The sequence below is a fragment of the Diadema antillarum genome, unplaced genomic scaffold (genome assembly GCF_040938485.1).
Source record: "Diadema antillarum isolate AM-2024a unplaced genomic scaffold, OU_Dant_1.0 seq00000662_RagTag, whole genome shotgun sequence".
Classification (NCBI taxonomy): Eukaryota; Metazoa; Echinodermata; class Echinoidea; order Diadematoida; family Diadematidae; genus Diadema; species Diadema antillarum.
Genome location: NW_027271574.1, coordinates 1,055,340 through 1,067,583, shown reverse-complemented (window position 1 = coordinate 1,067,583; position 12,244 = coordinate 1,055,340). Strand labels below are relative to the sequence as shown.

General features: G+C 37.7%; 1 protein-coding gene across 1 annotated transcript in view; it reads right to left on the bottom strand.

Annotated features, from left to right (window-relative positions):
• Nucleotides 1-12,244, bottom strand: part of LOC139736692 (ARF GTPase-activating protein GIT2-like) — an 83,415-nt gene that overhangs the window by 18,429 nt on the left and 52,742 nt on the right. Inside the window, exons 10-12 of the mRNA XM_071647440.1 lie at nt 11,215-11,309; nt 9,297-9,411; nt 8,368-8,579 (exon numbers count right to left, since the gene is read on the bottom strand). Of these exons, the coding sequence (XP_071503541.1) occupies nt 8,368-8,579; nt 9,297-9,411; nt 11,215-11,309 (422 nt within the window). The remainder of the gene's footprint in view (nt 1-8,367; nt 8,580-9,296; nt 9,412-11,214; nt 11,310-12,244) is intronic.

The window sequence follows — 12,244 nt, the reverse complement described above, 5'->3', positions numbered from 1 at the left end:
TTTTGGTGTTAATTGATCACAACGAATTTGAACTTATAAACGTGCACAGGAAAACAAAAATGGGTTTACACCTTCCAGTTAATTTCTAATATCAAGTTTGATCTGAGTCCAAAAAACTACATTAAAAAATCCTTTTTTATTCATTTTTTTTTTTAAGCCAGTAATCGGGATATGATCAGCTCACATTGAGTCATGGTAGTAACGATGACACTTTGACCAGGCGTTCATACTACGTGATCATGACCAACGTTGTGGTTTACCTGCCACTCACAAAATGCGGGATTCCACGGTGCCTGGGACACTTTCAGAAAAACCTTTTTGGGTAGAGTGCACACGTCAGAGGATTAACCTTTGCCAAATTTGCTCATACCTCATTTCGCAGAAAGATATTAAACATCAAGCAAAAAAAAAAAAAAAAAAAGGTTTTACAACAGCTCTTTTTTTTTTCTTTGGCATTTTACTCAGACACTAAATGACAAGCTGCTATTTCCTAAAATTGCTAAGATTTTTATTTATTCATTTCTTTTTTTTACAGTACAACCTGTATTGACGGTGGACTATTCATGCATGTTCTTCAGCCTTACTTGTATCACACGAGCGTATCAATGTCATTGTGATATGTAATTGTGGGATACAGTACTTACATGTAGATAATGACATCAGTTTGACAAGAGAGGAAAGTGAGTCTATCTTGTTTTGATTGATTTGTTTGTTGCTTTTGGCATACAGGGCACTTGAGCTGTCATCTGACGCAGATCCACGACACAAGAGGTCATTAAGTCTTAACCTGCCGCCTCCAAGATATACAGCTACAATATTAACCCATGAATTTGAATACATGTAGTGTAAAACAATAAATTTTCACGAGCATCACCCTTTTGCAAATTTTTGTGAGGAGCCATGACTTGCAAAAGTGAAATGCAAGTGGAAGCTTTTGTTTTTTTCTACACAATGCTTTGAATGCTAGTGGCAATTTGTGAAAGTTTCGTTCCACAAAAATGGTCCTTCGCTCAAATTTGCAAAAATTTCATGCCAGTGCCATGAATGTTTCTGGTTTAACACTATACCAGGCATCCACTTTGAGCATTTAGTTGGAGAAGAACTTGGGATATATGTGGTGGAGTTGAGCCAGTTTAGTAATCAAAACCTAATGTAGGTGCATAGGCAGAGTCCTATTCGGGTATGAAAAAATGCTGCATATGAGTGCTGGTTATTTTTTTTTTCTTTAACTGATTTGTTGCTGACCAAGCTGACCAGAGCAGTAAGCAATCTGATCTGACCATCCCACTTTATCTGAAATCCTGCCCTGTTCCTTCCATGGGATGTTATGATTAGGATGTGGGTAAAATTGGTTACAGAAGAGGAAAAAAGGGCAATGCTCTCCCCCTCCTATCATACCCCTTCTGACCCGCCCCCCCTTCCTCCCTCACCACTACTATCTGACAAACCACATTAAAACTTCAATTGGTGCGCATAAGAGCAAATCTGTAAGACTGTCTTTATTGCAGGTGTTTGGATGTGGAGATAGAATAAATTATACAAAATGTTATGAAATGAACAAATAAAAAATGGATTGCAATGATATAGAAAAGAATGGAGGGATTGTGACATTAGAGAAGGTGAAATTAAATGGAATGGAATTAATGGAATGAAATTAAATGGAATGAAATTATTGGAATGAAATTAAATGGAATGAAATTAATTGAATGAAATTAAATGGAATGAAATTAAATTAAATGAAATTAAAGGAATGAAATTAAATGAAATGCATGGAATGAAATAAAATGAAAAGGGATAGAAGGGAGTGAAAAGGACTCTACAGATGAAATGGAATGCAATGAAATGAAAAGATATTAAATATACCTTAAAATCACACAAAGATTAAACAGCAATCCTATCTCCTGCAATCTCCATAAATCATGAACACTGTAAAGAATACTTTCTTGTACACTGATAACCTTTCTTGCCTGTAAGAGAAAAGAAAAGATATTCAATGGACCTCAAAATCACATAAAGGCTAAACAGCAATCCTCCTATCTCCTCCAATATCCACAAATCAAGGGACTATAAAGAGAAGTTTCTTGTGCACTGAAAACTCTCCCTTTTTGCAATTTATGCGGCTACGCTTCATTTTTCAAACTGCACTAGCATGATATGCTTTACAGTTACGCAAATCACAAGCACCATATCAATTAACTTTCACTGCTGTTACATCAACACTGTATGCTAAATATAAACATGAGGCATAAACATACTTTCATAAACACACTTTCATATTTGCTCAACTCTGGTTAAAACAAGCTGTGTGTTACTTCTAGCCACTTTAATATACATTTACAATTTTCCCAGTTTACATAAAGATTGTCAGAATATCAATTGTCTTTTATTTATAAACACATTTTGTTTGCTTGTATAATTCAATTTCAGGGGTAGATATAAAGGTAGTGTACATGGATGCTGGTAACAACAACAACAAAAAAGTTTAACCCATCATCTACAAGATCCTAAATTTCCACAGACTTTAGATCTTTCCAGTTGATGTAGGCAATGAGGAAACAGCCTGTACAATCTCATGTTCTTCTATCAAAGCCATTCTGAATAATCCTGGATACCAAAATGTAAGTCATGCTGAACAATCCTGGATATCAAAATACAAGTCATGTTGAATATGTGATTATGGATATCATGATGTATCAGCAAGGCAGAAAAAAAAAAGATTCAAAGAAAACACATGGCCACATATTAATGTCTTGGATATCGGGGGGGGGGGGGGGGGGGGGAGGGGGGGGGGGAGATGATACACCTGTATTATTTATAGTTCAGTAATCTTACTTTTGACAGGACTACCCCCTATCCCCGAGTACTACGAGAAGCAAGCTTTCCCTGCTTGAGTCTAAGGCTAGGAGTGGATGCCACTGATCAGTCCACTACCTAACGGGGGAAGGGAAAGGTCCAATATCCTGTTTTGACCGAGACGAGGGCCTTCAGCACGCTTGATGGATGTAAGGACACCGTTATACAGGACCATGGGTCAGGTCTAGGACCCAAGAACTGCTGATTCAGTATGGACGGAGAGATGGAGAGTTCCACTGTTGGTTTATTCTTTGTTTGATTATCATGGTTCAATTTCACCATTCCACGTTCATCTCCGTCATATGTTTCTCTAACTTTGTACACTTTACAGCTGTCTAATTTGATGGATTTATTCCTCAGAGTTTATGGCAGACTTATGGCTGAAATTTTCCCCATTAGAACCCTTCCTCTCAGTCTCTTACCAGGCCTTAAATCTTCTTTCCTCTAATTTTTTATTATCTCTCCCGTCACTCTTTTCCCTTGTCCTATCAACATTTCTCACTTCATATATTTCCAAATGTTTTTTGGTCTGCCTGTATCCGTGCCTGTCACATTCCATTCTACTTTCAACAAATTTTGACCAACCTTCAATCAATACAAATGTGCTTCCTTTTACTTTCTATGGAAATTTGTATCTTTTCCCCAAAGCCATGACCTTATCAACTATTAAATTTCTTCTCTTAACTTTCTCCCTTTTCAATTCATTCTGGGTGACACAGGCCACTATCAAAAGGATACATTTATAGTAACAATGTACAATGTGATTTTGACTGTTTCTGGTACTGTCACCTTTTGTCTTTCTCATCTTAGCTTGTTTTTTGTGCTTTGTTTGCCCTAACTTACAAGCTTTCTTTTGTTCTATGTATCATGTTGTCTCATGTTTTTTTCACCCTTTTTATCATTTTTTAATCCTGATTTATCTCTTTTTGAACATTATTTCTTTCATCTAACTTTACAATTTTTTATTTGTATTCTTATCTGGGCTTCTCCCTGCCTTCCAATTGTTTTATCTTGTCTTGTCTTGTCCTCTTTTGTGACTCTATGTTCTGTCTTGTCCTGTCAACTTCTTTCATTGTCTCATCTTCCAAGTCTTGCCATATCTTGGCTGATAGAATGATTCTACACATGATCACAGCTACTACACATATCTACCTTTCCCTACTTTAGTATACAGATATGGACTGCTTTTCAGGGCATTGTTGAGATCCTGTGGGACAATGGTATCAATAATGCCTGAAATAAAAGCAGTCCATATCTGTTTTATACACCCAATATAATTAAATGGAAGTTCACCACTTCAATCGCAATGGCACTAGCAGATTAACAAATCTGTGCTGCCAAAGATATTTACACTGCATTCACATCGGACAAGGGTCACTTCTCGAATAGTGAAAGCCAAGCGATTATAGTACGTGCATGTGTGAATATATGTATGATCACTACAAACCGAACAAGGGGGGTTTAGTACTATGGGACAGCTTACTACTTCTGGGCAGTATGGGGCTGAAGGCAATTGTTGAAATTATGACCCAAATTTCAACTAATCAGAATCAAGGATTCATCCAATTCCAAATGAGGTATATAATGCACTCTATGACCTGATGGGCCTTTGTCTTCAAGCTCTACATTGGACTCTACCACAATCCCTCACAAACATACAAGCACAGTGTAGCTCTATTCTACTTGGGGGTGTCATCTTCTATGAATCCCTTCTTATCTCGTTTCTGATGTTGGAATGTTGCTCCATTGATTATCCTTCCTCAGACTTTATCTATCTTGCGGTCCGCGTGGAGCACACACCATGTTCTCCACTCAGTCATGTATCTATGAATGACTATGTACAGTAGCATTGAATGTTTGAATTCCTTTTTTCCGCAATACAACCACTGTTTCCCCCCCCCCCCCCCCCCCTTAGTGGCCATTATTCCATGCTGCTTACAAAAAGCATCATCCACCCTCACTACATCTCTTGCTAGGAGTAAATGTACATATATTTATAGCTTCCATATGTCATCTGTCTGCCATTACAAATCACTTCCCACACAGATCACTATCACTCCCCTATTCTCCGATCCGTTTTATGTTTCACCACCCCCATTTCTACCATTGTCTCCTACTCCCCTCCAACTCTCTCTCTCTCTCTCAAATTTTAAGCACGCTGAAGATGCTAACGTCACAGCTGTTAATACCTGCAGACCAAAAACATACACGATGCACGCCAAAAAAAACATATTCTGAGGACCCCCCCCCCCCCCACAAAAAAAGAACAGGACAAAACTCTGATAAAAAAAAAATGAAAGGAAAAACACAAACATATATTGGTTATAAATTTGAAAAATAGCAACACACAAAGCATGTTGCATAACATTACAGAAAAATATATACATATATTTTTTTTTAATTATTGAAAGACTATCATTACATTCTTCTCTAAGATTAAGAAGCAACATTCTAGAAACATTTTCGGAATTTCTTTGTTTTTTACTTTTTTTCTTTGTTTTTTTTTTTAAATGGAAATTGTCATGGACCACTTTTCTACCATAATTTGCATGAAATTAATCTATCAAAGTGATTAATAGTAAAAATAGGTTTTTATGAGTTTCATGACAGACATATTTTCCATAGGAAATGTACACAAAATCCAAAAATTGTGCATGTTTTGGGGTCACATGCTGTTATAAAAATGGATGTGGCTTTATAACGGTACGCGCGGACATTGCAACTTTGGTCTCAAAAGTTGCGGGAGACTTGAAAGAAAAAGTCAAGAAGCCTCATGACGAGGTCTTCTCACGTTGCAGAATTGTTGCGCGAAACGTCGAAGGGGGAGGACTCTGCTGATGAAAAAAAAAAAGCTTGGCAAGTTAAGATTAAACTTAAGCTAAGTGTGTGGGCACATAAAGGGTTAATGCCCTCAACTGGTCCTGTCTTCCTGCAAAGTTGCAAGGAAACAGGCACAGTTGAGACAGTGAGATTACTATCCATGTTCTCCCACTCCTAGGCAACAAATGTGATAAGCTGCAACATTGAGGGGATCCGCCGGATCCGAACGGCTAGCTTCCACCAGATGCACGCAGGGGGGAAAAAAAGTCATTAATCTAGAACATGTCCACCAAATTAGGCTCCCCAGAACATCTATAATTGGAACGCGGATTAACTTTTTCAGGGCTCGGGTCTAATTGGGTTGCCGGACACAGCGCTATTCCTGTCTCTCTTCTCTCTTTTTTTTTTTTTTTTTTTTTTGGGGGGGGGGGGGGGGGGGCAGAGAATGACATTCTAGGAAGTCACCCAAGGCATCAATCAATCAAGAAATCGCACAAATGATGATGGAATTAGAGTGAGATACATGTACACTACATGTATAGGAGCTGTGCACAGGAGGAAACACACAGTGACTGTGGCTTGAGTGAGAGATAGATAGATAGATAGATAGATAGATAGATAGATAGATAGATAGATAGACAGATAGATAAATAGATAGATAGAAAGATAGATAGACAGATAGACAGATAGATAGATAGATAGACAGATAGATAGATAGATACAGATAGACAGATAGATAGATAGATAGATAGAGAGATAGATAGAGATAGATAGACAGATAGATAGATAGATAGATAGATAGACAGATAGAGAGATAGACAGATAGATAGATAGATAGATAGATAGATAGACAGACAGATAGATAGATAGATAGATAGATAGGTAGATAGATAGATAATAGATAGATATATAGATAGATAGAGAGATAGATAGAGAGATAGATCAAGAGAGAGAGGGGGAGGGAGGGACAGAGAGGAAGAGAGAGAAAAGAGTGTGAAGCAAAAGGAAATATACAGTAGAGCAATGTTTGATGCTTACTCAAGACAGGGTACTATTCAGAAGGTAAAACACAACCTACGATGTACAACGTATGTATCATTAAACACGATACCTGTGGGAGACACTGTTTAAAGGAAGAAATTAATCTGCAAAAAGAAGAAAAGAAATTATTGCTTCTTAACCCAAGCATGGCTTGATAGCCCAATTATTATCTCTTCCACAGCTGAATGCACCAAACATCATTCTCTTTCTTAGAGTCTAGAGTGCAGAAAAATTGGGGTGGAGAATGACATATTTTGAAGCTTGAAAATAAAGTAAGCTATAGAAAAGAGAGTAGTTAAAGGACATATTGAAAAAAAAAAAGACTCTAAATGGAATAATGGACAGATTAAAATGAAATCGAAAACACCAGACCACCTTGAAAATTCTTTGGGATTTGAATTTTGTTTCCCAAGGCTATTCACAGAACATAAGAATTGAAAGTGTAAATTGGAACTAGTAACATTTTCAATGGTATCGTAGGGATGAATGGATGGGGACAGGTCATCACAGACAATATGGAAAAATAAGTAAAGAAGATACAGAATGAACACAACCAGTCATATTTTGGCTAGCTGTTGATATTGTTGCTGTAGCTATTGTTCATACTTTGCTGCTGGGTTTTTTATGTGAAGCTTTTTTCTATCAATTTTCTTGTTATTTCAAGAGCCAGTTGGACCGATGCCATGGAAATTCTATAATAAGGCTCACATTCAATTTCAAAAAAAAAAATAAACAAATAAATAAACCATAAAATGGACCAATACATGTACATTCTAACTTTGCGAGCCAACTGGATTGTCATCATTCAAAATTCTGCCACAGTTCCCTCACATGGAAAATGGAAACACTTTACAGACTTTCCATACTTTTTGATTTGATGTTGATTGTTGTTTGCCGCTACACTTACTTTGCCAGATACCTCCCAGAGACTTCATCAGCTATCAAGCCCCGGTCACACAGCACTCCACGTCTAAATCACGTACAAAAAGTTATGAAAATCTGGTGGACGTGTTCGTAATTGGTAATTTTTGGTCAATTTTGGTTTGGCCGTGCTTTGTACGGGGTATGGCCGTCGGTGGCTGTTCCGCTGCTGAAGCACTGCCTAAGCACGGCTAACCACGTCCGGCCACGTGTACGGCTACGGAAAAATCCATTTGTCACTGATAAGCCGCTAAACACACGCTATTTCCCGTGTTACCAACGCGTGACACGCGTCCGATCACCATGCTCTGCCCGTGAAAGACCGATAGACTTTCGCGTCTTTACCGCGTCTCCCCAAGTTCTAATCACTGCCTGAACACGGATTATCACACGTGTTTCACGTGTGTTGCACGTCTTTACCACGTGTGCTGCCTGTGGTTGTCCGCGAGCTAAAATTTTGAGCAGTTCAAAACTTTTTGCCGCGTCCAACGCCGTTCCAATTTTTCCCTGCGTCCTGCCACGTTTATAAATTGACCGTAGCTCGTCTTAAACTCGACATCAACATGAACAACATCGTCTGCTTCACGGGAGACCACTTTCTGATGGGTTTTGGCCGTGATTAAGCCGTAAAGCGCTGTGTGACCAGGCTTTCAACTGGGACAAATTTGAAACAACATGCCTCAACATCATCAAGGAACTTAAAAGAAACAGTGAAAAGAGCCAAAATCTTACCCCAGATATTTGGTTCCCATGGTGACCCATGTTCACATTCCCTCCGTTCTTGAGGTTGGTGTTGTCATTGTCGTCATAGTCATCATCGGAGCAGACGCTGTCGTAGAGGGGTTCGTTATCCTCGATGCAGGAGGCCATGTTGCTAGGAGACGTCGGTGATTTTTCTGGTGCTGGAGGGACTGGCGGAGGTTCTCGCACGATTTCGATTTGCACTGCAGCCGAAGCAGAGAGTTGAAAACAAAGGACGATAATACCTGATGATTACCCTGCATCACACTATCTTAAAATGAAGTATCATGAGATATTGGGTGATGTGGAAAGTCTGTGGAAATAACAGTCTAAATCATAAAACCATTTAATAGACTCTGACAAAATTTTTCTCACAGAACATATCAAAAAGTAACCAGGTTTTCATGACTTTGAGATGGTGTCTAATTCACATTACATTCTTACACAAAGGTGAATGATGCAAAATGCCTTCCTAAACAAAATGAATGCCATTCTGGCCATCTTAAGTGAATTAAGTTAGCACAGCTGATACACAGAAAATTTTGATCATGACAAAGATTGTACATGTCTACATTATTCTGTGATGATTGTAGAACAATGCATTATGGCCTGTGGTGGTGAGTGTGTGTGCTATCTTTTTTTGTTTGTTTGTAATAAGCTCAAACTTTTCTCATTAATTGATTAACATCAGTACATCCACGTTTAGGGTGTGGTTACAATCAACACAAGTGCATTCTATGAGTAGTCATTGTTGGTGGCTATTCACATACTGTACATGTAGACACTCTGGCACACACATACACAAGCTCAAACACATTCACACCCACGTACAACCACACACAAAAACACAGACAGACTGAGAGACAGACAGACACACACGTATGCATTCCACCACAGGGTTGCAATGTGGCCAAACTCACCTCCCTGTCTTGAGATGGTCAAATTTCCCTGCTGCCGCCGCTTGGCTTCTTTCAAGATGTCGATGATGAGAGTCGCAAACTCCCTCGCGCTGAACCTTGCCAACTTCTGCCGACCCTGTAACAAGCAACGATGACACCACCAGAATAAAGAAAAAAACTCTTACAGATTTCGAACTTGAATACATGAACAATACCTCCAGCAATTTATTGTACTACGTGCACAAACCGTAGTTTGAAAGTGAAACTATTTCTCAGGGAATAAAAGACAAGAATAACGGGCAACAATCTGTTGCCTATAGGGACCGGATGTTTCATAATGCAACAGCAAGTAAACTTTTGTGTTTACGACCCATTAATGCTTTCAGGTAGATCATCTCAAATTCAATTGATACTGTAAACAAAAGGGTCATTCACAGCAACAAATGTGGACTGATCTGAACAAAGCAAGCTCATTGATTTCTCATTACTGGCATCTACGTGTAGGTGAGTTATAGCAACTCTATGACAATTTGAGGCACAAAAATTATTATTATTATTATTATTGTTATCATTATTTTATTTATTCAGCTTTATATATATATATATATATATACATATATATATATATATATATACATATATATATATATATATATATATATATATATATATATATATATATATATATATAAAGAAAATTTGTGACCTGTTCTCATATTATACTTAAAATACAGATGCTGTCATCAAAACTGCAAAGTATGCTGATTTGGCTGAAAAATTACAGATTTCATATCAGTTTGATCTCAACAACCTCCCAATTGAATTTCAAAGTCTGGGAATGTCTGGATAATAGAACACAAAGACCACATTTTATTTACATGCCATCTTACATCTCCTGTATGCTCAATTGCATCAAAACTCCAAAGCCAATTTTCTCAGAACTGTACATATGTGGCATTAAACTGCTATTTCTCTCAGGTAGAAATTTGGAGGTAGAGTGAGAGAAACATTACTCATCCTTTCAGAGAACTGAATGACCAGAACTTTATACCACAATATGAAAATCAATGTTTGGCATCTTAACAAAGGCTTTTGAACCAAGTGGTAAAATTTGGAAAGATTTACAAGCATGGTCATATGAGATCTATTTTATGATTTAAAATCTGATAGGTCAATGTTTGCTTCCTTTTTTTCTTTAAAACAACAACAACAACAATGTTTGCTCTGCACATGTATCTACAAAGCAACTGACTGAAAGATTTCACTTTCATTTATTAAAGCCAGGTCAGAATTCTGTATACACAGTGTACAATGTATTCCTGCTGGGCTGTTCAGAAAGATACCTCCTCCCTTTTCAAAGAACTACCAGCTGGCATGACGGTGTACACATGACACCTATGCCTTTATTTGTTGCTGATTTGGCAGATTTTCTCATTATCATTCCACTTCTTGCAACTAACTAGTGGTTTCAGTTCTCTGTGATTTCAACGCTACTTCAATATAAATATCTGGAGTCTGGTGACAAGCATAGGACTCCCTCTTGTGTTGAAATCCTTGCAGTCTTGATAACCCAAACATGTGGCATGGTGTTCCTGAGTGAGTTGGAAATTGACTTGATAAACAAAACCAAACTGAATTTCATTGGGTATAACTGCATTGAAATTCAATCATTGCCTACGAGCAGATAGTTGACCGTATACTTAGCGCACAGGTATTTCCGAATCTTACAACAGGTAAAAAAAAACACACTACAATCATTTGTCTCTCTAAAAGACTAGTACATTTCTTTCTGACTTCCCTTTCTTTTGTGTGAGGTTATTCCAAGACTTTCATTCATACAGAAAATAATTTAAAGCTGAGTAATTTTGGGACAAACCAAATACTGTTTCCCTACACCCATCCCCCCCCCCCTTTCTTTACCCCAATATTTGAGACTTACCTGATTCCTGGTGGCAGACAACTCTGGGTTGAGGGGCAAGAACGGCACCGACCTGTCACCCCCAACGAGGCTGGGTTTGTTCAGAGACACCCATACTGCAACAAGGGATGAAGCAGACAAAACAAGCAATAGACAGTCATTTCAAGTCAAACATTAATCAGTGGCGGATCCAGAGGGATGCGTACTGGGCGTGCACCCCCTCTTTATTTTTTGTTTTAAAAAAAAAAGAGAAAAAAAAAATGAAGGAGGAGCACGTGCATCCCCTTTAATTTTGTAAAGGTGCCTCCCCTTTACAGAATTCTTGGATTTGCCCCTGTTAATCACAAAGTTTTCAACAGCTCATACACTAACAGCATGTGTAAAAAAAAAGAAAAAGAAAAAAAAAATGAGGACATTTTTGACAACATATGGCATCAATCTATGGCCATCAACATCCACACATCAATATCAGGGAGATTAAAGAAAAAAAATGCAATAAGGATGATACATGCGTGTTACTTGCATCCAAATAGCTGAAAATAATACCTAAATCAGGGCAGCTTTTATGTTCTATTGTCAGGACAATGAATATATAATTATGTTCTCTTGGGGTCTCCTTCAAAATTAGGGCAATTTGCCAGCTCTGTGAATCCACAGATGCAATGTAATCACATTGATTTTTGCCCACACAAATTTCATTAGAATTACCGAGAAAATTGATTGTAACATTCCTAATTTAGGCAACATGTATAAAATGGGAAAAATATGTGTACCAGACACTAGTCAGTAGTACTGCACATTGCCAAAAAAAGAAAAAAGAAAAGCAAAACAAAACAAAAACCCTTTCAAGGTACTGTTTACATTTGGAAGCAGTGATTTTAAAAAAATGTTTGAGTTTGATGCATATGTGTTGGTCAGTTCAGAAAACCTCCTACTATATACAAATTTTGCAAATTTTGCAATTACACCTAAAACATAAGGAGATTTAACTATTTTTCTCACTAAACCATAACTGTAGATGGTTTAGTCTAGACACACTTATATTATAACT